This window comes from Scyliorhinus torazame, chromosome 10 (assembly GCF_047496885.1).
Source record: "Scyliorhinus torazame isolate Kashiwa2021f chromosome 10, sScyTor2.1, whole genome shotgun sequence".
NCBI lineage: Eukaryota > Metazoa > Chordata > Chondrichthyes > Carcharhiniformes > Scyliorhinidae > Scyliorhinus > Scyliorhinus torazame.
This window is the reverse complement of record NC_092716.1, coordinates 73,774,686-73,802,046: the sequence shown is the minus strand read 5'-3', so window position 1 is coordinate 73,802,046 and position 27,361 is coordinate 73,774,686. Positions and strand designations below refer to the sequence as shown.

General features: G+C 45.1%; 1 protein-coding gene and 1 long non-coding RNA gene across 4 annotated transcripts in view; one reads left to right on the top strand and one right to left on the bottom strand.

Annotated features, from left to right (window-relative positions):
* fto (FTO alpha-ketoglutarate dependent dioxygenase) overlaps positions 1–27,361 on the bottom strand; it is a 637,435-nt gene that overhangs the window by 457,506 nt on the left and 152,568 nt on the right. For all 3 annotated transcript variants that reach the window (XM_072518266.1, XM_072518265.1, XM_072518264.1), the window contains exons 5-6: positions 13,444–13,523; positions 6,621–6,764 (exon numbers count right to left, since the gene is read on the bottom strand). In XM_072518266.1, the coding sequence (XP_072374367.1) occupies positions 6,621–6,764; positions 13,444–13,523 (224 nt within the window). The remainder of the gene's footprint in view (positions 1–6,620; positions 6,765–13,443; positions 13,524–27,361) is intronic.
* Positions 357–15,453, top strand: LOC140430651 (uncharacterized). Its single transcript, XR_011949487.1, has 4 exons — positions 357–385; positions 9,945–10,057; positions 13,281–13,503; positions 13,964–15,453. It is a non-coding gene; the product is annotated as an uncharacterized lncRNA (long non-coding RNA).

The following is a 27,361-nucleotide window of genomic DNA, read 5'->3' as shown; positions in this document are numbered from 1 at the left end:
ATTGAAGCATGGAGATTGTTGAAATCATTTGTAATGTGACAACTATTTTGGCATCAGTTTCTAATTTTCAAATGATTGTCCGCTTGCTATGCGATTGTGTGGCATGCTGGGTTGCAAGCAGGCATGGTTGTTATTGAAGATGTACACAGATACATAGTATCTTACCCTGTTACAGCTCTCAAGATGAATTGTGAAACCTAACATCCTTTTCTAAACACCCCCATCAGCTTGCACACAGAAGTAATCACTGATTAAAGGCAGAAGCTCAGACTCTTGGTCAGGAGTAAATATCGAAGGTCAGCTACAAGAGTGCTTGGCATTTAGTGCGCATGACATGCTGAGTCAATTATTTACAAATGCTGAAGAATGAAGGCCACCTGCTCAGGTAATCCATATTTAATTTTTGTTTTTACTTGGCAAATTATCAACTGTATCGGCATTCTATTCTGACATGCTGAATCATACATTACCCTTGCTGTGACTGTTTGCAGACCAATATTCTCTACAGTGGCCCCAGAGTCAAACTACACTAACCACTTTCAATTTAAGCAGCTGAGTTTTTGCTACATTACACTGCTCACAGACTAAGCTCAATCAATTTTCAGAGAACCACAAGGTGATATCTGATGAGTAACAAATCAATACCTAGCGTGCTCTTAGCTACACCCCAAAGCAGTAGGTTGGTTCAGACCAGAAACCATGGTCCAGCTGGCTCAGAGGCCCACCAAACAATCAAGCCTGCCAGATCATATATTTTAGTGTGACTTATTACTGACCACACAATCACCTGCTAGCTGAACTGATAACTTAATTCATTCTGCAATAGTGCGTTAGTATGCCTTGCTGCAAGTATCTCAAGGCTGGCCAGAAAATTGATTCAGCTTGCTATAGCAGGGGCTGTTTAGCACAGGGCAAAATCGCTGGCTTTGAAAGCAGACCAAGGCAGGCCAGCAGCACGGTTCAATTCCCATAACAGCCTCCCGAACAGGCGCCGGAATGTGGCGACTAGGGGCTTTTCACAGTAAGTTCATTTGAAGCCTACGTGTGACAATAAGCGATTTTCATTTAATTTCATTTTTCATATTTGAATGTTCACTCACATACACTAAGAGCTTTCTGTGAAAAGCCCATTAGCAGGAAACATTGTAAAGTCAAGAAAAATATACTTAAGACACTCCTAGTTAGCCACCAAGAGTCAATAAATCAAGAATCAAAAATGTGACTCTCATGGGTAACCTGCAGCCAAAGGCCCAGTCTGTCTTTTCAACACTGCAGAAATAACAGGTGACCTTTCAGTGAAAGACTGCACTATGTCATATTTCTAACCACTGTCCATGGAACAACTTCAATTCAAGTTAAAGAGAGGAATACATAAAAACGGTTCATGATCTGAACAGTCGTAAGTGTGCAGTTCAGATTCAAACACTTCAGCCAGCAATATTATTTGGCTTCACAGTTGTTCAAAAACGCTGTCATTTTATCAGAGTTGTGTCTCGGGCACAGAGAAAAAAATGATCTTCACAGGAGACATCAGTCAGCAGGATAGTTCATTGTTATCATGCTGACACTTATCTATGACAATTCCTAACTTCTCTGCAAAACTTCTGCTATTTGATTGCAAGCAACGATGGCAGTGGCCCTTGCTCCCTTCACATAATCAATTTTTGTTCCGTCAGTTTTCCAGACCTTAAGACAATCTAGTGCACTCAAGGTACTCACTGCTGCAATAGCTCCAACAAATATGAACAAATCTCTACTCTGCCATGGTATTATGAGGAGATTGCCCTTGACTCCACCAGAGAAAGCTATCATGCCACAAAGGACCCTGTCCTCAAAGTGACTTTGACATACAGAATAGCCAAACAGCCTTCACAAATCAGTGGTGTAATATCGGAATTACATTGTAATATCCATATTCCCAGCAATAATTATTATACTGGAGTTTCATTAGGTTTTAGACTAGCATCAGAAGTCTCAATAGTAATAGAATAGCTTTTATAGCAAAGAGATTAAAAAAAGGATAGGCAGTAAAATGTATCTGCCATTTATTGAAAAATTTCACATGCAGATAGCTTCAGCTTAATTACCTTGGTAGGCAGTGTTTAAAATGTATTAATCCAAATTTAACCCTGCACACCTGGTGGGAAGGGTGTATGTGGAGGTGTTGAAATTGAGTTTGGTTACTTTCCTGAACCGCTTATACCAGCTGCCACTTTAACTTCCAATTATCATAGAATCATAGAATTTGCAGTGTAGAATTTTGCATGAGAACAGGGACTCTCACTCCTGGAAAGTGGGGGGCTGAATTATAAAATTCATGCTCTGTGACACCATTTTGAATCAAATGCAATTTTAACTGGAGATCGATAAAACCCCGCTTAATCTTGGAACCACTAATAAAGCCTTGAGAGACAACCTGGATTGTAGCCAGAAGAATCCCAAGTAAATTTTGTGTTTTGGTTTTTAAAAAAAATCCTTTTGGAGCCTCAGGACTCCTCAGCTCATCGTTGCCAAGGTCTGTCGCTTCAAATTCCCAGCTGTCTGCTACCTGAAATCCCATTCCCACCTGCCTACCTCCAAGACAAAAATTTAAATACGAACTGGAAGCAAAAGCTCACAGGTTTGAAGCTGTGGGGATGGTTAGACATATTGCCACATGCATTGGGCACCCCCCCCCCTTGGCCCCCCCCCCCCCCACCCTCCCCCCCCCCCCACAGTGCTTCCACCCCAGTTAAATTCAGGGCTGCTGTTTCCAGATAAACAGCCTGCTTGGTCCTTTAGCTTCTGACACAGGGCAGCATTATAACTAATATAAGCTATTGTAGTTCAGCATAATTTTATGCTCAGGATTTACATCCAACAATACAACAAGTCTGTTATAGTCTGAAACAAATGCTTTTTGTGTGAATTATTTGGACTTATTGTCATACAGAAATTTGAATAACCGAGTCACAACTATTGCTCATATAACTCCAAATAATTTCAACTTTATTTTTGCCCCAAGGGAGTTTGTAACTAGCATGATTAATCATGGAAATATAGTCATAGAATCATACAGCACAGAAAAGGCCCTTTGGCCCATCGCGTGTGCGTCAGTCAAAAACAGCCACCTATCCATTCTAATCCCATTTTCCAGCACTTGGCCCATAGCCTGGTACACCCTGGGATCACAAGTGCACATCTAAATAATTCTTAAATGTTATAAGGGTCTCTGCCTCCACCACCCTTTCAGGCAGCGCATTCCAAACTTCCACCACTCTCTGGGTAAAAAGGTTTTCATCACATCGCATCTAAACCTCCTGCCCCTTACCTTAAATCTATGCCCCCTTGTCATTGACCCCTCCACCAAGGGGAAACATTTGTTCCTGCCTACTTTGTCTTTATCTCTCATAATTTTATACTTCTCAAACATGTCCCCCCTCAGTCTCCTCTGCTCCAAGGAAAACAATCCAAGTCTATCCAAACTCTCTTCCTAACTAACACTCTCCAGCCCAGGCAACATTCTGGTAAATCTCCTTTGCACCCTTTCCAGTGCTATCACATCCCTCCTGTAATGTGGATTCCAGAACTGCACACTATACTCCAGCTGTCGCTTAACCAACGTTTTATACAGTTCCAGCATAACCTCCCTGATCTGAAATTCGATGCCTCGGCAAATAAAGACAAGTATACCATATGCCTTTTTAACCACGGTATCCACCTGCTTTACTACCTTAAGGGACCGGGGTACATGCATACTAAGATCCCTCTGATCCTCGGTGCTTTCCAGGGTCCTGAGTTTATCATATATTCCCTTGCCTTGTTTGTCCTGCCCAAGTGCATTACCTCGCTTTTCTTTCTTTTATTTTTAAAAAACTTGAGAGTACCCAATTTTTTTTTCTCCAATTAATGGGCAGTTTAGTATGGTCAATCTACCTACCCTGCACATCTTTGGGTTGTGGGGGTGAGGCCCTCGCAGACACGGGGAGAATTTGCAAACTCCAAATGGACAGTGACCTGGGCCAGGATCGAACCCGGGTCCTCGGCACCGCGAGGCAGCAGTGCTAATCACTGAGCACCGTACCACCCACATCACCTCACACTTATCCGGATTGAATTCCATTTGCCACTGATCAGTTCATCTGACCAACCCATTTATATCCCCCTGTAATCGAAGGCTATCCTTCTCACTATCTACCACCCAACCAATTTTCGTGTCATCCGCAAACTTACTGATCAACCCTCTGACATTCATATCTAAATAATTTATTTCAAACACAAACAGCAAAGGCCCCAACACTTATCCCTGCGGGACCCCACTGGACACAGGCTTCCAGTCAGAAAAACACCCCGACCATCACCTTATGCTTCCTGCCACTCAGCAAATTTTGGATCCAATTTGTCAAAGTTCCTTGGATCCCATGGGCTCTTAACTTTGCTATCAGTCTCCCACGTGGAGCCTTATCAAAAGCCTTGTTGAAGTCCAAGTAAACTACGTCAAATGCATTTCCCACATCTAGACTGATTGGCCTGTAGTTTCCTGGTTTATCCCTTCCTCTCTTCTTGAATAAGGGTACCACACTGGCTATCCTCCTGTCCTCTGGCACCTATCCTCTGGCCAGAGAGGAATTGAAAATTATTGCCAGAAGCCCTGCTATTTCCTCCCTTGTCTCACTAAGCAGCCTGGAATACATTTCTTCTGGTCCTGGAGATTTGTTGATCTTTAAGCCTGCCAGACCACTCAGAACCTCCTCTCTGTCAATGTTAATCTCTTTAATTTTATTACAATCATTCTCCCTGATTTCTATACCCACACTGTCCCTCTCACGAGTGAACACTGACACAAAGTATTCATTTAGAACCCTACCTACATCCCCCGACTCCACACACAAATTACCAATGTGGTCCTTAATGGGCCCTACTCTTTCCCTAATTATCTTTTTACACTTGATGTACTTGTAAAACAACTTAGGATTTTCATTTATTTGCATAGCATCATAAAATTTACAGTGCAGAAGGAGGCCATTCGGCCCATCAAGTCTGCACCGGCCCTTGGAAAGAGCACCCTACTTAAGCCCACACCTTCACCCTATCCGCCTAACCCAGTAACCCCACCTAACCTTTTTGGACCCTAAGGGCAATTTAGCATGGCCAATCCACCTAACCTGCACATCTTTGGACTGTGGGAGGAAACACCCAGAGTAAACCTGCCAGTATCCTTTCATGTCCCTTTTTGCTCTCCTAATTTCCTTTTTCAGTTCCCTCTTGCCCATTCTGTATGCCTCTAGGGTTTCAGCTGTTTGGAGCCCTCGGTCTGCCATAAGCCTCCCTTTTTCTCCTTGTCCAATGTTGTATGTCCCTCGATATCTAGGGTTCACTGGATTAGTTGGTCCCACCCTTTTTCTTGATTGGAACACGTTAGCCTGCACTCTCCCTATTTCCTTCTTGAATGCATCCCATTGTTTGGTCACAGATTTACCTAAATGTTTCCGCTCCCCGTCCACCCTTGCCAAATCATACCTGATCTTATTAAAATCGGCCTTCTCCCAGTTTAGAACTTTGATCTCAGACACATTGTTGTTCTTTTCCATAACAATCTTGAATCTAATGGCGTTATGATCACTGTCTGCAAAATGTTTCCCCATTGACACTTCAACTACCTGCCCAGCTTCATTACCGAAAATTAAGTCCAGGACGTCACCCTCTCTTGTGGGTCTTTCTACGTACTGGCTTAAAAAGTTCAGCTGGATGCATTTTATGAATTCTACTTCCTCTAAACATTTCACACTTTGGATTCGCTAATTAATATTGGGGAAGTTGAAATCCCCCACTATCACTACCTTATTACTTTTACACTTCTCTGAAATTCCCTCCGTACCTGCTCCTCTATTTCTCTCAGACTGTTAGGGGGACTATAGAACACTCCCGCCAATGTGATTGCTCCTTTTTGGTTTTGAGGTTCTACCCATATGGCCTCAGTTAAAGAGCCTTCTAAGATGTCATCCCTCCTTACTGCTGTAATTGATCCCCTGATCAAAACTGTGACACACCCTTCTCTTTTACCTCCTTCCCTATCTTGCTTGAAGATTCTGTTCATTAAATATTGAGCTGCCAATCCTGCCCCTCTCTCAACCATATCTCAGTAACATCATATCCCAATGTTTGAATTTGAGCCCTCAATTCATCTGCCTTGTTCGTCAGCCTCCGCGCATTAAAATAATTACCATCCAAACTTGCCAAACTCCTTGGTGACTTAACTGATCGAGACATTATATGTCTTCCTGATTCACTTGATGTCTCCTCTAATTTTGGCTGTGCATCTATCCCTGTTGAATCTTCACTCAGGATCCCAGGCCCCTGCCAAGTTAGTTTAAACCCTCCCCAACAGCAGAAGCAAACCTCCCTGCAAGGACATTGGTCCCATTTCGGTTCAAGTGAAACAGGTCCCACCGTCCCCCAAAACGGTCCCAATGTCCCAGAAATCTAAAACCCTCCCTCCTGCACCATCTTTCCAGCCACGCTAGCCTCCTATTTCTATACTCACCAGCACGTGGCATCGGAAGTAATCCAGAGATTACTACCTTCTGGCTCCTGTTTTTTAATCTACTTCCTAGAAATCAATATACAGTGAACTGTTTTACCTCATTGTGAATCTCTTCGGTTTGTTTCACAGAATCAAGTTCCAATGAAATCAGGGAGGGAATGCCCAACATTGGATCCTTTTGTAGATTCTTCATGGCTACATCACACCGTTGAAAAATATAGTCCAATGTACCACTTGAACACTGTAAAATACATAATTTGTTTGAATATTATCTAGGTAGTTACATACATGCAACCTACTAGAGGTCTGTGAGAAAACACATCATTAATTGGTTATTTTGTTTCAACTGATTTCAAAATGGATTAAATTGTACAATCATCATTAGTGCAAAAGAGGTTATTACCATATATAGAACATAGAAAAATACAGCACAGAACAGGCCCTTCGGCCCACGATGCTGTGGATATATGTGGAAATCATTGTCTGGAAAATTATTACGGAGAACCAAAACTTAGAAGACAGGAAACATCTTCAAGAATAAAATCAGAATATTAAAATAATATTTTCATAATTCAGGTATTGTGTTCTGCACAAATTTGTTCTCTTTAATCATAAGCATTAAAACCCTTCAGATTGAAACACTGCCACTGCATTATTTTACAAAATTATTTGTTCATGTACTAAGATGCATGGCTAAATCCTATTAAAATATATAACCATTGTGTTATGAAATATTTCACACTTGCATATCTGACATTAAATCGTACATGAACATAAATTTTCTCTAACTGAACATTGAGACCAAAGTCATCGTCTTCAACCTATGTCATAATTTTCTGCCTTGCCACTCTTTCCATCTACCTTGCTGGCCACTGACTCAAAAATTAAAGCTCTGCAAAGCCTTGGCATCCTGTATGATGCAGCGTCGAGTTGCAACCCTCCATCTATCCATCACCAAAAATATTTAGTTCTGTAACAACATTCACCTCCAACTCCCCACAAAAACCCATATTCAACCATTACCATCTTTAAGTTTGATTCCTCCAATGCTCTGCTCATCATCCTCTCACCTCTTCCCTTCATAAACTCCAATTCACCTAAATCTTATCATGTGCTACAGTGAAACTCACCCATGTTCTCCAAGGCAATCTCTGACCTCTTCCACAAATCCCTTCAAGCTTTTAACTCTCCCAATCTCAGCAACCTCACATTCCTTCTCACATCCTTCAATCTTCAGACTTTGGTCTTTTTTGAATCTCCTCTTCCCTTCACTCCAAAATTAAAGGGCCTGCAACATTTTGCTCCTGCTCTCTGGAATGGTCTCCCTAAACACTCCAACCCCTCTTGCCGTTACTCCTTAAAGTCTTCTTAAAACTAATATATTTTAGCAATGCATCCAGTTAACTCTCCTAATTTTCCTATTGCAGCTCAACTCCCATTTAAAAAATATTTTTCCTTCTATGAAGTGCTTTCTGGGAACAGGTTGGCTGTCCATCTGTCCCATTGGAGTTAAAGCTTAAGTCAGCAGGTTAGAGCCAACTTCCAAACACACTTCCATTTTTGAGAGTTTAACCACAACCTGCAATCCCATGTTAAAATTGCCTCTTATGATGCAAAAACCGAAGCAAATGGTCTTCATGGTGAATGGGATGTGGAGGTTGAAGCTCACTCAGGTCTAGGTTGAACAGGGCTCGGAATGCCCTATTAAAAGCAATGATCGACGAAAAATTGCTTTGAAAAGGGAAGATAAAAGTTGAAACAAAAAAAAGCACATTTAAAATGTGTGTTTGGAAGGGGCAAGGGAAGTTTGCAACATGGAAATCACTTTCAGGAAGTCAACACAGGTGCAATGAGTTAAATGGTTTCCTTCTGTACTGTAAAACTCTATAAAGATAAAATGACTTCATAACATGCAAACAATAGCACTGTTTTGAAGGCTATCACACAATGTTGGGGTTGGACGACTCCTATAAATGTACAAACTTTGCCCCATTATCTGTTTGCAACATTATCTGAAAAAAGTGCAACAAAATCCCAGCCATTGTTTATTAGTTGCTACAATGAATATTTTCTGCACTGCATTGTTGAGTTTTATCTTTTAGCTTGTGCTACTTATGATAAAAGAGGCTCCATCAAGCTCTGCACTGCAGATTCTCATATAAAAGCTTTGGTAGTTGGAGGAGATTTAAAAATATCAAAAGAAACAGGCTCAAGGTTACGATTTCCACAGAGTGCATAACAAGTCATTAAGACATTACTAAAATGGGGTATCAAAACAGCATGGTGTCATTCCCTAGCAAATGAATTACAAAGTGTAAAAATGCAAATAAAGTAAGATTCAAGGTTTTATTACGAGTATAAAAATCCCACACTTTCTGCATAAATGTGAACATATAAAATCCCTTCAGTTGAAATTCACACAAAATCTGGTAAATCTCAACACTGACCAATACAGATTCCAGTTGGCAATGTGTTAAACAGTCATATCACTAGCCATAGAATTATGGTGTTACACCAGTGACACAAAGGTTGCGAATTTATAACATTGGCATGATACAAAAGTGAATTCAATAAACTTGATCTCTGTGAGCTAATAATTCTGCTCGCAGAAAAATACTTTTCACTACCTCGGTACAGAAATAATTCTGAACGGTGAAGTGACATAAAACAATCGTTGTCAAGTGTAAAAATAAAGAGAAAATTTGCATGGGAACAGTTTTGGTATTACCAGGACTTAGGCAATCTCAATCCTGTCAATCTTGTAAAGTTCTCCTTAATAACTTCTATGAACCAGCATTAAATTTTAGTCAAAGAACCTGGCATAGTCTTAATTACTAGGTAGTAACCTACTTGGTTTCACCTTCAACAACTTCCCAATTAAGATATATCTGTACACGATAACATTGGATTGGATTGGATTGGATTGGATTTGTTTATTGTCACGTGTACCGAAGTACAGTGAAAAGTATTTTTCTGCGAGCAGCTCAACAGATCATTAAGTACATGGGAAGAAAAGGGAAGAAAAGAAAATACATAATAGGGCAACACAACATATACAATGTAACTACCTAAGCACTGGCATCGGATGAAGCATACAGGGTGTAGTGTTAATGAGGTCAGTCCATAAGAGGGTCATTTAGGAGTCTGGTGACAGTGGGGAAGAAGCTGTTTTTGAGCCTGTTCGTGCGTGTTCTCAGACATCTGTATCTCCTGTCCGATGGAAGAAGTTGGAAGAGTGAGTAAGCCGGGTGGGAGGGATCTTTGATTATGCTGCCCGCTTTCCCCAGGCAGCGGGAGGTATAGATTGGCAGTATATCTCCACAGTGAGGACATCTTCCAACAAGTAGTGTAGCTTCCTCATGGCATAGGACATTCCTCAATCTTAAATTGCCATTGATTACAGCATATCCTTTCGTTTCAGTCAATGACAAAGTTACATAATATACTGGCCTTCATGTTGCACCTTTCTGGCTCATTGATGCATCTGCAGCAAGTACTGTGGGCAGTTTGGGTTATGGTGTGCCAATACGTCTGGTGAGATATATTCTTTATATTCTGGAATGGGATTTGTTGATGTTCTTCCCAACATTATGCTTGGTCTTGCCTAAGCAATTGTCCTCGTGGTTTGTTCACATGTGCCAGAGTTGAGAGAACTTCCCCACCTGATTGCCCATCCTCATGAAGCGTCAGAGCTCTGTACTGTTATGGTTGCTTGGTCTTTTGGGGATCAGTCTTGATGTCTGAACAATATGACCCAAAAATATATTAGTGGGTTGTGAGAACTCATACTTATTGTTGCGAGTTGGCCCTGCTTCCAAGCATTGCAATACTGCTCTCACACTTGTATCATGCTCCAGTGAATCAGGATGTCAACAATGTGGCAGATGGCCCTTTCAAAGGCACAAAGGTCCAGAGCAGCATCCACTCTTTGCACCCAACTTTGTAAAAATTGAACTTTTTGCTAGCTTTGCCAGACTGTCATCCACAGATGCCATGACGTGAATCTCCCTTTCCACTGCCTTGGATTGAATTGGATTGGATTTGTTTATTGTCACGTGGACCGAGGTAGTGAAAGGTACACAATGTAACTACATAAACACCGGCATCGGGTGAAGCATACAGGGGTTTAGTGTTAATCAGGTAAGTCCATAAGAGGGCCGTTTAGGAGTCTGGTGACAGTGGGGAAGAAGCTGTTTTTGAGTATGTTCGTGCGTGTTCTCAGACTTTTGTATCTCCTGCCCGATGGAAGAAGTTGGAAGAGTGAGTAAGCTGGATGGGAGGGGTCTTTGATTATGCTGCCCGCTTTCCCCTGGCAGCGGGAGGTGTAGATGGAGTCAATGGATGGGAGGCAGGTTTGTGTGATGGTCTGGGCTGTGTTCATGACTCTGAAGTTTGTTTAACTGTGTGAGTTTTAACACAAATACATATTGAGTCATTTGGTACTGGTACAGAAACCATGCATAAAAACCAATTTGTGGGTTTGCTGACAGGTTAGATGACTCCCTGATGTAGCATTGACTCAATTTCTTGTTTCACATTTCATAAAAGTGGGTGTGGAACCTTCCTTGGGGCGAGCAAGCACCTTGGTTTTACATCTGGTCTCAATGTGGTGCGATACACTGTTTTCAGATTCCCTAGATCGCTGATTAGTTTGGGGAATTCTGTTGATTTTTCTGACCTTCCTGGCTTTTCATCAAGATTATAGTTCTGTTGTAGATCTGCGAAGGCTTTTCGACTTAATGTGATTGTGGACACATACTAAGGACGAGATCTACGGGCCGCGTAGTGCCTGATAAGCAGCATGGCGTGGCCGGTAGATGCCGGAAGATCCCTCTTCCAGATCTACCTGGCTCGCCATGCCTCGTGAGATCTAACGTGATCTCGCGAGATGTTGTGATGTGAATCCCACCCATTGTGGGCAGGATCACTTTCTGGAAATCTGCATATTAGAGTGAGGCAGCTAGTCTCACTCTAATATGCATTCCAGAGATTGAACCGAGGCATGGGATCTAACCCCCTCGCCTTGGAGACCTCGGGCGAGGGCTGTTCAGTGCTGGTCTCCACAAATGGGGACCAGACAGAATGGCATTTGTGAGGGTCTCCAAAGGGATCGGAAACCCTCAGTGATTGCCCCCTGGGTAGGGTGGCACCCTGGCACTGCTGGTGCCAACAGGACACCTTGGCACTGTCAGCCTGGCACTACCATCTGCGTGCTAGCCTGGCATTGCCAAGGTGCCCAGGTGGTACTGCCAGGGTGCCAGGCAGGCACAGCCTAGATGCCAAGCTGGCATTCTTCACGCCAGGGGCAAGGATCCGCTTATGGGTGATTTGGAGCTTTCCCATTCGAATAGATTGTGCCCAACGTTTCTGTGATTTCTCTTGCTTTGTGCTGTTAACTGTCCCTATTTTCAGCTGAATGCCTCTTGGATTCTGTAGTCTTTTGGCCAATGGCTGGAGGAAGTCTGGCATATAATCACTGTTCCATGTCGGAATAAATTGAGACTCCTGCTCCAGTGCCAAATTTAAAGTTTGTTTTATGTCCGTTGACCATTTGATGCTGTAATTTCTCCCAAGAATGGTAGTTCTGTATCTTTTTAACTTCTCAAATGGCTTCTGATCCTAGCTGGTTCTCCTTTAATTATTTTGTTAAGAGCCACTTTCTGCAGCAAATGTATTTAAAATGGCCTCTTTTCTTGCAGGAGTCGGATTTTTGGAGGGACATTCTTCACGTTGATGCAGCCTTTTCCCACCACAACAATAACACTGATTAATGGCGGCTACCATGCCTTCTTTATTTTTTCTCTGTTTGGGCTTAGGTGCACTGCAACTTCTATCAGCCACAAACTGGATTGCATCAGCTGTTTTTAACTATGGGATAAATGTCTTTTTCGCCTCAAAAAAAAGATTTCCCGCTCCCCCCACAGTGGGTTTTGTGGCAGCAGATGCTGCCCATCATTGGCCGGCGCTGGGAACTGCTGATCTCGGCACTGTCAATAGGGTTTCCCATTATATGCCCCCCCCCTCCACCACCGAGAAAGCCATGGCGGGGATTCTCTGTCAGCGGGACCGGAAGTTCCCGCCGGCGAGAACGGCCGGAAAACTCCGACCCTGGTCTTTACATGCGCCTATTGAATTTTGCTCTCTCTGTAATGATGTTTTTTCAAAGAGCAAAGTGTCACTGGCTTTGAATCCATGTAATCATGATGCTCTTGCCTCAAATGTTATCGGCCAAATACAAAAAGAACTTGCAGCAAATAAAAGCTTACCTCGCTGTAGGTTTGAGGCCTATAGAAAATCTTGTTATTCACTTAAGTGTGCTCCACACCACTGTTCGAAATTCATGGATCAATCAAACCTATATATAGCCTAACAATCAAAATGGCTCGGGCCTCAGAATTATGACATGCTTTAAGTACTCCAAGCACATGGTCATCAAGCACCCAAGGTTAAATCTAACCCTTTAGTTCTAGCCATCACACAGCAAAAATTAAACAAACCAAATTGACACACATATAAGGTAAATCCTATTTTATACATGCTAAAAATATATGAGTAATAATTTTATCTCTAGCTTCCAATTTCACCTTTCATAGTTTCAAAAAAGCGAAAGATACATCAAAAGACATTTAACAAAACCAATGGTTGATCAAGCTTTATTTACAATGCGTTTGGTGAAACATTTACAACCTACGTGAAATTTTTTGATTTAATCTTGCAGAAAGCAAAGTATCAAAACATTTTCAATTTCCATTTTCAGCTTTCGAGAGTATTGGGCCAGAAGAGTTCAGAGGAAAAAACAACTTTAGAATTTCAAACTGCAGATGGCACAGCAGCATGACTATTGTGCTACCAGGTCAAAAATTGTCATCTCACAAACAGAGAAAAAAATAAAGCAAGAATGTTTTAACATCCAATCTTACCTCTGCCACTCTGTGTGTAGAACTGAAGCGAGGCTGCATTCCAGAGAGCACACAATGTTGGTGGGTCATATTAAGATCATCTGAGAACAGATTATACGCCACAATCATAATTTAATCCATATAAAAATATTAAAAATGAAATTTAATCTTTGAAGATAGAAAATTATTTTGCAGTGTACACGACAAACCAATCATGCAAGAAAAGGTCACACTTGAAGATTTATAAAAATAAATATATACACCAGAACCTGTAGGATCAGCCTTGAAGGAAATCAATAGAAAACTGAAAGAAACCTGGGAGACATACAGATAAAAATAAATATATTTTTTAAAATGAAAGAGATGCTTATATATGCAGAATGGTATTCCATCCACCATTATCAAATTTATATCTGGTGTTACAATGAAAAATTTGTAACAGCAATTTTCTGTTCAGAAGCATGCAGTGCAGTGACAAAGCATAACAATATACATGTACACTACTTATTTCTCCGTTTTATTTTCTCTTTTATGCTTTCAGCTGTGATAAATTCATTGAGGAGTGCAAAAGAGAATGCCAGGAACAGCATCAGGCATATCTAAAAATGAGGAGCCGATTTGGTGAAGCTACAACACAGGACTATACACATGCCAAACAGCAGGGGCAGCAGACAATAGACAGTACTAAGCGTTCCCACAACCACTGGATAAGATTTAAGTTCTGCAATACTGCTGTGCTCAGTTGTGAGGAAAATAAGAGCACTTAATTTTTTTTTTGCAATATCATTGTCATATGCTTGGATACAAGCTTGTGTGTGTGAGTATGGGAGACAGTTAGACTACAAAGGTCGATTTTTAGGTGTAGCCCAACTCCAGTCATAGAGCGTAATGAATCTTTGAACACCTTCTCATACTTCTTCAGAAGTTGTCGCAAGTTGCTTTTTGAATCCACTAATTGATTGACTGTTTCCCAGTTAAGCCTCATCTTAGCCAACCAAACTCTGCCAAATAGAGCAGGAAAATTTCTACAGGCAACATGAAGAGGCAACTTTGCCATCTGCCCATTTGCTTTTAATTTCAACATAATGCATCCTTTTAATGATACAAGTGTACCCCTTCAGTGTACATCCTTAAGATCATATTTGTTGGTTTTAAAGGCAGATGCTTTATCTTTTGATGATAAATTGCATGAGGGATACTGCTGTGCCTCTATCCACTAACATTTTTAATTTCATGACGTTCAAGTTTTGGATAAGCCTAAATACGCTGTTGATCACCCTGAATTGTCAAAATATGTAGCTTTCGTTCTTGCTGTAGCTTGGTTTTGCTGTCTTTGAAGTGATCTTGAGCTTCATCCACGACTAGATTGTTTACTTGTATTGTCCTTCTTGCACTTTCTTGGCGTAGGTGAAGGTTTCTGAGCCCAATACACCTTGGCAATGTGGCCCTTCTTACCACAGTTCTTGCATGTACTCGATTTACTCCAGCATTCCTCTGCTGAGTTTCCAAACTGTGTACAACGCTGATGTGTTGCACTATTGCAGCCCTGTTCCCTGAGGTATCTATTTTGTGAATCTTCGTTCCAGCCCCTATCTGCAAAGCTTCTCTTGTTGCAAGCTTCATAGTTGTGGCAACTTTCACGGCAGTTTTAAACCACATATAGTAAGCAGCTCCCTTTGAATAGTTTCACTGCGTAACCCACAAACCAGCCTGTCTCCAAGAGTATCATCATGTGTTGCACCAAATTCACAATATCTAGCAAACATCCTAAAGAAGCTACAAACTGTAAAATACTTTCACCTTCTTCCTGACTATGGAGGTGGACTTGAACCTATCTGCAATCAATAATGATTTAGGAGAGAAATGTCTCTCTGCTTTTCATCAATTCACTGAAGGACTTGTCTCATGGTTTTGCTGGGTGAACAAGATTCAGTAGCAGCATAAATGTTTTACGGCCAACTGAGCTGAGAAATGTTGTGACCTATTAGTTCTTCTGGTGTCTGATTAGATATTAAAAACTATTGGAATCTTTCTTCATATGAATTCCATGCTTCAAAATCCTCATCAAATGTGTCCATCGCAACTATTTTCTCTGCCATTTTTGGATCCTGGCTTCTAGGGTCGACACTTCGTCCCTTCTGACTGTGTTAGAAAATATGGCCTGGACATCCCCTTGAACAAGCAACTAGGAAATCTTTCCTTTTTATGCCTGAGTATTTTGATTTTTCGACTGAGTAGTGGCCCACGCAGAGTCGGCAGACTTCAAAATCCCAAGGTGCAGGCAGAGAAATGGGTGACCACCAGAAGGGGCAGGCAGTCAGTGCAGGAATCCCCTGTGGTTGTCCCCCTCTCGAACAGGTACCCCTTTGGATACTGTCGGGGGGGATAGTCTATCAGAAGAAAACAGCAGCAGCCAGAGCAGTGGCACCACGGCTAGCTCTGATGTTCAGCAGGGAGGGTCAAAGCGCAGAAGAGCAATAGTCTTAGGGGACTCTATAGTCAGGGGCACAGATAGGCGATTCTGTGGACGTGAAAGAGACTCCAGGATGGTATGTTGCCTCCCTGGTGCCAGGGTCCAGGATGTCTCAGAATGGGTAGCGGGCATCCTGAAGGGGGAGGACAAACAGGCAGAGGTCGTTGTACATATTGGTACTAACGACATAGGCAGAAAGGGGCATGAGGTCCTACAGCAGGAGTTCAGGGAGCTAGGCAGAAAGTTAAAAGACAGGACTTCTAGGGTTATAATCTCATGATTACTCCCTGTGCCACGTGCCAGTGAGGCTAGAAATAGGAAGAGAGAGCAGCTAAACACGTGGCTAAACAGCTGGTGTAGGAGGGAGGGTTTCCGTTATCTGGACCACTGGGAGCTCTTCCGGGGCAGGTGTGACCTGTATAAGAAGGACGACTGGCATCTAAACTGGAGAGGCATAAATATCCTGGCCGCGAGGTTTGCTAGTGTTACACGGGAGGGTAACTGCTAGTATGGCAGAGGGGTGGGTACCGGAGCAATAGGTCAGAAGGTGAAAGCATTGAGGGAGAACTAGGGAGTAGGGCCAGTATGGCTCTGAGGAAGAGCAGACAGGGAGGTGTTGCTGAACACAGCGGGTCTGGTGGCCTGAAGTGCATATGTTTTAATGCAAGGAGTATTATGGGTAAGGCAGATGAATTTAAGAGCTTAGATTAGTACTTGGAACTATGATGTTCTTGCCAATACAGAGACCTGGTTGAGGGAAGGACAGGATTGGCAGCTAAACGTTCCAGGATTGAGATGTTTCAGGCAGGATAGAGGGGGATGTAAAAGGGGTGGCAGAGTTGCGCTACTGGTTAGGGAGAATATCACAGCTGTACTACGGGAGGACACCTCAGAGGGCAGCCAGGCTATATGAGTAGAGATCAGGAATAAGAAGGGTGCAGTCAAAATATTGGGGGTTTACTACAGGCCTCTCAACAGCCAGCGGGTGATAGAGGAACAGATAGGTAGACAGATAGACACTAGACAATAGAACATTACAACGCAGTACAGGCCATTCGGCCCTCGATGTTGCGCCGATTTTGGAAACGAGTAAAAACAACAGGGTTGTTGTGATGGGAGACTTCAATTTCCCCAATATTGACTGGTACTCACTTAGTGCTAGGGGCTTGGGCGGGGTAGAGTTTGTAAGGTGTATCCAGGAGGGCTTCTTAAAACAATATGTTTTGAGTCCAACTAGTGAAGTGGCTGTACTAGACCTGGTATTGGGGAATAAGCCCGGCCAGGTGGTAGAAGTTTCAGTAGGGGAGCATTTTGGGAACAGTGACCACAATTCAGTAAGTTTTAAAGTGCTGGTGGACAAGGATAAGAGTGGTCCTAGGGTGAATGTGCTAAATTGGGGGAAGGCTAATTATAACAATATTAGGCGGGAACTGAAGAACCTAGATTGGGGGCGGATGTTTGAGGGTAAATCAACATCTGACATGTGGGAGGTTTTCAAATGCCAGTTGAAAGGAATTCAGGACCGGCATGTTCCTGTGCGGAAGAAGGATAAATACGGCAAATTTCTGGAATCTTGGATAACGAGAGATATTGTAGGCCTCGTCAAAAAGAAAAAGGAGGCATTTGTCAGGGCTAGAAGGCTGGGAACAGATGAAGCCTGTGTGGAATATAATGAAAGTAGGAAGGAACTTAATCAAGGGCACGAAAAGTCATTGGCAAATAGGGTTTCGGAAAATCCCAAGGATTTTTACACGTACATAAAAAGCAAGAGGGTTGGCCCACTGAAGGATAGGCAAGGGAATCTATGTGAGTAGCCAGAGGAAATGGGCGAGGGACTAAATGAATACTTTGCATCAGTATTCACCAAAGAAAAAGAATTGGTGGATGTTGAGTCTGGAGAAGGGTGTGCAGATAGCCTGGGTCACATTGAGATGCAAAAAGACGAGGTGTTGGGCGTCTTGAAAAATATTAAGGTAGATAAGTCCCCAAGGCCTGATGGGATCTACCCCAGAATACTGAAGGAGGCGAGAGAGGAAATTGCTGAGGCCTTGACAGAAATCTTTTGATCCTCACTGCAAATCAGGTGATGTCCCAGAGGACTGGAAAATAGCCAATGTTGTTCCTTTGTTTCAGAAGGATAGCAAGGATAATCCAGGGAACTACAGGCCGGTGAGCCTTACGTCAGTGGTAGGGAAATTACTGGAGAGAATTCTTCGAGACAGGATCTATTCCCATTTGGAAGCAAATGGACGTATTAGCGAGAGGCAGCATGGTTTTGTGAAGGGGAGGTCGTGTCTCACTAACTTGATAGAGTTTTTCGAAGAGGTCACAAAGATGATTGATGCAGGTAGGGCAGTGGATGTCTATATGGACTTCAGTAAGGCCTTTGACAAGGTCCCTCATGGCAGACTGGTACAAAAGGTGAAGTCACACAGGATCAGGGGTGAGCTGGCAAGGTGGATACAGAACTGGCTAGGTCATAGAAGGCAGAGGGTAGCAATGGAAGGGTGCTTTTCTAATTGGAGGGCTGTGACTGGTGGTGTTCCGCAAGGATCAGTGCTGTTCGTAGTATATATAAATGATTTGGAGGAAAATGCAACTGGTCTGATTAGTAAGTTTGCAGACGACACAAAGGTTGGTGGAATTGTGGATAGTGATGAGGACTGTCAGAGGATACAGCAGGATTTAGATCGTTTGGAGACTTGGGTGGAGAGATGGCAGATGGAGTTTAATCCGGACAAATGTGAGGTAATGCATTTTGGAAGGTCTAATGCAGGTAGGGAATATACAGGGAATGGTAGACCCTCAAGAGTATTGACAGTCAGAGAGATCTAGGTGTACAGGTCCATAGGTCACTGAAACGGGCAACACAGGTGGATAAGGTAGTCAAGAAGGCATACGGCATGCTTGCCTTCATTGGCCGGGGCATTGAGTATAAGAATTGGCAAGTCATGTTGCAGCTGTATAGAACCTTAGTTAGGCCACACTTGGAGTATAGTGTTCAATTCTGGTCGCCACACTACCAGAAGGATGTGGAGGCTTTCGAGAGGGTGCAGAAGAGATTTACCAGAATGTTGCCTGGTATGAAGGGCATTAGCTATGAGGAGCGGTTGAATAAACTCGGTTTGTTCTCACTGGAACGACGGAGGTTGAGGGGCGACCTGATTGAGGTCTACAAAATTATGAGGGGCATAGACAGAGTGGACAGTCAGAGGCTTTTTCCCAGGGTAGAGGGGTCAATTACTAGGGGGCATAGGTTTAAGGTGCAAGGGGCAAGGTTTAGAGGAGATGTATGTGGTAGTCTGTGTAGAGGTATTACGGTACCTGGTAATGCTGGAACACCATTGGTAGATATTGTATGTTTCCTACTGGTCAAGCTGTATGGTAGCTCCGCCCTGCAAGGCGGGGTATAAGAGCCCATGCCGCCCTAGCAGCCTTCATTCTGTACCTGAGCTGCTGGGGGAAACATCTAGCTTATTAAAGCCTTCAGTTGGACTATAACCTCGCTTTAGTGGTCATTGATCGTGCATCAATGTACGAGGCAAATTTTTTACACAGAGTGTAGGGGTGCCTGAAAATCGCTGCCGGAGGAAGTGGTGGAAGCAGGGACGATAGTGACATTTAAGGGGCATCGTGACAAATACTTGAATAAGATGGGAATAGAGGGATACGGACCCAGGAAGTGTAGAAGATTTTAGTTTAGACGGAAGCATGGTCGGCACAGGCTTGGAGGGCCGAAGGGTCTGTTCCTGTGCTGTACTTTTCTTTGTTCTCGTTCCACGTAGCTCAGAACCTCTCACTTCAACAAAAGCAGGTCTTACGCGAACGTCGGCCTTCTTACTTATAGTTGCAGACGAAAACTTTTGTTAAACCTTCACATCGGCGGCAGTGCTTCACCCGATGTCTGTGTGTGCGCACAATTCTGGTCACGAGAATCTTTCGTTGTTCCTGATGCTGTCCCACGGTTAGTCGAAAAAAATCTTCTTTCCAGTGACTTTTTCTGCCTCAATCCTTATCGAAAGTTTTCTCTCCTGCTACATTTCTTCGTTACTGCAAAGTGAGAAGGTATAGAGGTGCCCAAATTCATATATTTGTAAAGCATAACGAGAGGTTTATTAAGGGCGTTGCTCATACAATCAGGATGGTGCTATGCTCAAAGCACGCACAAACACTCTGCTGATGTCACTGCATATCACGTAACACAGAACCAGCAAGAATGTATTCCCAGGTACATATGGGCGGCATGGTAGCACAGTGGATAGCACTGTTACTTCACAGAGCCAGGGACCCGGGTTCAATTCTCGGTTTGGGTCATTCTCTGTGCGGAGTCTGCACATTCTCCCCGTGTCTGTGTGGGTTTCCTCTGAGTGCTCCAGTCCTACATTCAACAAAATGGCCACCCCCTCAACTTTGAGTCAAAACCCGAGTGAAATACTTGTCCCACCCATCCCTTCCTCAGCCGAATCCGATCCTTCACTTGTAGATGCGTTTCCTGTAAGAAAATCACCTCCACTCTCAAACTCTTCAGGTGTGCATATCCCTGAACAGCTTGATCCATCCATTTAACTCATCGGAGGCTCACGCCTCTACCCCTTTGTCCGCTTCACCCATACCTACTCTGAACTGGGCCCATCCGAGATGCCCCCCCCCCCCAACGTCCATGACCACGCTCATCCTCCATACCTGCCACATCGCATCCCCCCTCCCCTACCCCCCCCTCCCCCCTCCCTCCCCCACCCAACCCCAAACTGGCAAATCATAACAGCCTCCTCCCCACCACACCCATTCCATAGCATTACTTGCTGGTGTGGCGACTCCATCTGAAGGCCCCCTTACACACTACCCCACCACTCCCCCTACAAACCCCACCTTAGCTGCGCAACAGGCACCCAACCACTCTAAAAGATATCAAACCCATCAATACAACCCAAAGAGGTCTGTAGAACACACCCCATCCATGAAAAAGCACGAAAAAACACCCTCCCAAAAAACAAAAGGAAGGGGGGGGGGGGGGGATGCGATTACCCCCCCCCCCCCCCCACCCACTTGCAAACTTACAACTTCCACGAAGCTCCCCCCATTGGCAACCCAGAGCAACAGCAACTCCCAACTTTTGCGGACTTGACTCCTCCATCCCATACCACCCCTCAGCTCTCCCCGGTTGATGGTCCCTGATAAAGTAATTTGCCTCATCTGGTGTCCAAAAATAATATTCCCGGCCACCATACGTTACCCAGAGTCTGGCTGGGTACAGTGCCCTGAATCAAATCTGTCATCTGTACAGCACCGCTTTGGCCTTGTTGAATCTCACTCGCCTTTTAGCCAACTCTGCTCCTATGTCCTGGTAGAAGGGTAGCACGGTAGCACAGTGGTTAGCACTGTGGCTTCTCAGCTCCAGGTCTGAGATTCGATTCCCAGCTGCGTCACTGTCTGTGCGGAGTCTGCACGTTCTCCGTGTCTTGTGTCTGCGTGGGTTCCCTCCGGGTGCTCCGGTTTCCTCCCACTAGTCCCGAAAGACATGCTTGTTAGGTAATTTGGACATTCTGAATTCTCCCTCATTCTCTCTGAATTCCGGCGCCTGTGTTCCCGAACAGACGCCGGAATGTGCCGACTAGAGGTTTTTCACAGTAACTAGATTGCAATGTGAGCCTACTTGTTAAATTAATTAATTAAACTAATTTTAAAAAGATCCGGATTTGATTACCCTCCCATTCACAGACTCATTTCACCCTGGCCCACTTCAAGATATTCTCCATGTCCATAAACGTGTGCATGTGCAGTCACTGCACGTGGTGGCTCCTTTGCTCTTGGCTTCTGCCTCAAGGACCTATGAGTCTGATCCACCTCTGGGGCCTTGTCCAAAACCTTCTGCACACCAACCTGGCCAACATCCTCAAAACATAATTTGTGGCGCTCGTTCCCTCTACTCCCTCCAGCAGACCCACGATCCTCAAGTTCTGTCATCTCGACCTGTTCTCCGGCTGCGCCACTTTCGATCGCAGTGACTTGCATAGATCTTCCAGGATCTCCACCTCCACCTCCAAAGGCACACTCCAGTCACACACCACCTTTTCCACTTCCCTGATCGTTGCCCCCTGCGCTTTGGGACATTTTTCCACTCGATCTAGAGACCCGCAAAGAGATGCCACAGCCCTCTCAATCGTCTTCGACCAGCCAATCTGCATCTCCTTCCTTTGCCCCGAAATTCCTCCATGATGAAGCTCATCAGTTGCTCTACCTGAAGCTTTCCCACCGACGATAACCCTTCCCCCTTCACAATTTGTACAATCGGTGCTGTGCCACACGAGTTTCCTCCAACTCCTTAGCCAGGTCCTGCACTGTCTCCTGCAGGGCCTGAGAGCCAGTAAACGTGTCAATCCAGGGGAGAACGTTTTCCCTTACATTCTCCGCTCCAACTTTCTGCTGAATATACCCATAACACGGGTAAAAAGGGCCAAAACTAACACTCTCGAGACGGATCTGCCCTGTGTGCAACCACTCACCACATGTCCGCCACGAGGTAGTTGAGGTGACTAGGAGGGACTCTGTGGCCCCCACGAAGGAGTTGGCAGAAAGAAAGAAGTTGCAGGGGCAGTTTGATCAGTTGACGATGGGAGGTGCGGTGGGTTACCTGTGGAGCGTGCAGTATGAGTACAGGGAAAGGCAAAACGCATGCTGGTCCACCAGCTGCGGTGACAGGCAGCAAACAGGGAACTTCTTCAGGTGAAGGAGGGGCGGGTTGGCCCCCCACCTTTGAGGAATGCTTAATGAAGTGATGGAGGAAGTGAAGCTGTCGGGTATGCTGGTGCAGGCATCGATTTTGCTGTTCCTGAAAAAAGAGAAGGATCCATTGGAGTGTGCATCCTATAGGCCCATCTCGCTGCTCAATACGGGTGTGAAAATCCTGGCAAAGGTATTGGCGAGAAGGTTGGAGGGGTGTGCGGAGGTGGTCTTGCAGGATCAAACAGGGTTTCTGAAGGGGAGGCAGCTCTCTAGTAATATTAGGAGGTTGTTAAATGTAATTACGACCCCGTCGGGGGGAGAGTGCCGTAGTTGAATGTGTCAAAGGATGCTGAAAAGGCCTTTGACTAGATGGAGTGTAGGTATTTGTTTGAAATCCTGGGGAGGTTTCGGTTCAGGCTGAAGGTTGTGGTGTGGGTTCGGTTGTTGTATGCGTCCCCCATGGAAAGTGAGCAAACTAATGAGACAAGTTCAGTGCATTTTGGGCTGCACAGGGGTATGAGGCAGAGCTGTACACTGTCCCCGTTACTGTTCGCATTGGTGATTGAGCCGTTGGCGATGGCACTTTAGACCTCAGCTGAGTGGTGGGGGATTGAGAGGGGGCGGCAGGGAGCACCAGGGTACGCCGATGAACTGTTGCTGTTCTTGACGGACCAATTAGAAAGCATGGGCAGAACCATGGGCTTACTGGAGAGATTTGGATTTTGCTTATTGTCACGTGTACCAAGGTACAGTGAAAAGTATTTTTCTGCGAGCAGCTCAACAGATCATTAAGTATATGAAAAGAAAAGGAAATAAAAGAAAATAGATAATAGGGCAACACAAGGTACACAATGTAACTACATAACACCAACATCGGGTGAAGCATACAGGCGTGTACTGTTAATGACGATGGGGCAGCACGGTAGCCTTGTGGATAGCACAATTGCTTCACAGCTCCAGGGTCCCAGGTTCGATTCTGGCTTGGGTCACTGTCTGTGCGGAGTCTGCACATCCTCCCTGTGTGTGCGTGGGTTTCCTCCGGGTGCTCCGGTTTCCTTCCACAGTCCAAAGATGTGCGGGTTAGGTGGATTGGCCATGATAAATTGCCCTTAGTGTCCAAAATTGCCCTTAGTGTTGGGTGGGGTTACTGGGTTATGGGGATAGGGTGGCGGTGTTGACCTTGGGTAGGGTGCTCTTTCCAAGAGCCGGTGCAGACTCGATGGGCTGAATGGCCTCCTTCTGCACTGTAAATTCTATGATAATGAGGTCAGTCCATAAGAGGGTCATTTAGAAGTCTGGTAACAGCGGGGAAGAAGCCGTTTTTGAGTCTATTCGTGCAAGTTCTCTGACTTTTGTATCTCCTGCTCGATGGAAGAAGTTGGAAGAGAGAATAAACCGGGTGGGAGGGGTCTTTGATTGTGCTGCCCGCTTGCCCGAGGCAGCAGGAGGTGTAGATGGAGTCAATGGATAGGAGGCAGGTTCGTGTGATGGACTGGGCGGTGTTCACGACTCTCTGAAGTTTCTTGCGGTCTTGGGCCGAGCAGTTGCCATACCAGGCTGTGATGCAGCCAGATAGGATGCTTTCTATGGTGCATCTGTGAAAGTTGGTAAGAGTCAATGTGGACATGCCGAATTTCCTTAGTTTCCTGAGGAAGAATAGGCGCTGTTGTGCTTTCTTGATGGTAGCGTCGACGTGGGTGAACCAGGACAGATTTTTGGAGATGTGTATCCATAAGAATTTGAAACTGCTAACCATCTCTACCTCGGCCTCGTTGATGCTGACAGGGGTGTGTACAGTACTTTGCTTCCTGAAGTCAATGACCAGCTCTTTAGTTTTGCTGGCATTGAGGGATAGATTGTTGTCGCTGCACCACTTCACTAGGTTCTCTATCTCCCTCCTGTATTCTGACTCGTTGTTATTCGAGATCCGGCCCACTATGGTCGTATCGTCAGCAAACGTGTAGATGGCGTTGGAACCAAATTTTGCCACGCAGTCGTGTGTGTACAGGGAGTATAGTAGGGGGCTAAGTGCGCAGCCTTGCGGGGCCCTGGTATTGAGAACTGTTGTGGAGGAGGTGTTGCTGTTTATTCTTACTGATTGTGGTCTGTGGGTTAGAAAGTCGAGGATCCAGTTGCAGAGTGAGGAGCCAAGTCCTCGGATTTGGAGACTTTTCGGGTTATAAATTGAATGTAAGGAAAAGCGAGGTGTTCCCGGTGAATGCAGTGGGGTGGGGAAGTGGGGCGGAATCTGGGGGCAGTGCCATTTAAAGTGGCAAGGGAGAGTTTCCAGTACCTGAGGACTCAGGTAATGCACTAGTGAGCCACAATGCATAGGTGGAATTTGGCGGGGTTGGTGGAGGAGGTTAAGGGGGACCTTAACACCTCACTTAAAAGATGGGACGCGGGGCAGCATGGTGGCGCAGTGGGACTATAGTGCTGAGGACCCGGGTTCGAATCCCGGCCCTGGGTCACTGACCGTGTGGAGTTTGCACATCCTCTCCATGTCTGCGTGCGTTTCACCCCCACAACCCAAAGAAGTGCAGGTTAGGTGGATTGGCCACCCTAAATTGCCCCTTAATTGGAAAAAAATAATTGGGTACTCTAAATAGTGGAGGAGGAGGTGGACCCGGACCCTTTGGTGTTGATATTTGAGGTTTCAGAGAAGCCAGAGCTCATGGAGAGGAGGAAGGCCGATGTCGTGGCCTTCGCCTCCCTGATTGCACAGCAGCAAATTTTATTTTATATAAATATTTTTATTCTCCCCCTTTTTCACATTTTCATCCAAATTTACACCCGCTAACAATCAACGGTAACAAATACAATGTCAATCCACTGGCCAACAATTCCTCCCTCCCACCAACCCCCCAAACAACCCTCAACATTTTAAATGCAAACATCAAAGAAAATGATTCAGGAATCCACCATCCACCCATACATAGTCACCAACAACATACACAGTCCAACACGCCCCCCCACTGCCTCCTTCATGTTCGATGTCATCCAATTCTTGAAAATGCATAATAAACAAAGCCCATGAATTGTAGAACACTTCCATCCTTCTCCTCAACTCAAACTTCACCTTCTCAAGTGTTAAAAGTCCAACAGATCCCCACGCCACGGCAGGGCACAGGGTGGAGAAACTGGCCTCCATCTGAACAGGCTCCTCCTTCGGGCGATCAGCGAGGCTAAAACATCTGCCACCGCACCCAGTTCCATCCCTGGCCAATCCGATACCCCGGATATGGCCTCCAGAGGACCTGGCTCAAGCCTCACATGTACCACCTTCGAAATTACCCTGAACACCTCCCTCCAATACCCCTCCAGCTTTGGACAGGACCAAAACATATGAAAGTGGTTTGCGGGCCCCATCCCCCCACCCCCCGCAACATTCACAAACATCCTCTACCCCCTCAAAGAGTCGGCTCATCCTCGCCTTCGTGAGGTGCGCCCTATACACCACCTTCCCCAACCTCACGCACGAAGTTGAGGCATTTAGCCTCACACCACAACCCCTCCTCCGTGCTTTCTCCTAACTCTTCCTCCTGCTTTGCCTTACTCCCCTCCAGAGGTGACTTCTCTTCTCCCAGAATCGCCCCATAAATCGCCGACACCACCCCATTCCCCCTGCCGTCAGCACCTCCTCCAACAGTGTGGATGCCGGCACCACCGGAAAGCTCTGTATCTCCTTAGCAAAATCTCAGACCTGCATATACCTAAACATTTCCCCCTGCCCCAATCAGTACTTCCCCCCCAGCTCCTTCAATCCCACAAATCAGCCCCCAAGAAACAAATCCTTTAATGCCCTGACGCCCTTCTCCCATCTCTGAAAACTCCCATCCTGCTCCCCTGGTTCAAATCTGTGATTCCCCCGAATCGGCATTTCCCTTGACTCCGCCCCCCGCCTCAAGTGCTGCCGCAACTGCCTCCAGATTGTCAACGTCGCTACTACTACTGAACTCCTTGAGTATTTCCCCGGGGCAATCGGGAGTGGTGCTGTTGCCAATGCCCTCAGCCCCGACTCCCTACACAATCTCTCCTCTATTCTAACCCACTGGGAGTCCTCCCCTCCAACCCAGCTCCTCACCTTCTCCGCGTTCGCCGCCCAGTAATAATGTAGTAAATTCGGAAGACACAACCCCCCTGACTGCTGTCCTCTCTGCACCTTCCTAATCCTGGCCACCTTCCCACTCCCATATAAACTAGGTAATCATCTGTTCGACCGCCTTGAAAAGTGCCTTTGGAAGTAAAATCGGCAGGCACTGAAAAATAAACAAGAATCGTGGCAACACGTTCATTTTAATTGCCTCTACCCGACCTGCCAGTGACAGAGGGAGAACATCCCACCTTACCAGATCCGCTTTCACCCTCCCCACCAGACTATTAATGTTATACCTATGGAGCCTCCCCCAATCCCATGCCACCTGCACCCCCAGATATCTAAAGTGAATCCACACCCTACGGAATGGTAGTCCCCCCCCCCCCAATCCCTGCCCCCACCCCTGGCCGAGACATCAAAAAATATTCACTTTTGTCTAAATTTATTTATATACCGAAAAAGACCGACACTCGAAGCAGCTCCAATATGCCCCCCATCGATACACTCGGTTCCAATACATACGACAGCAAGTCGTCCGCATACAAAGGTACCCTATGATTTAATGCCCCACACACTATCCCTTTCCACACCTCTGAATTCCTCAATGCGACGACCAACAGCTCAATCGCAAGCGCGAACAACGGGGA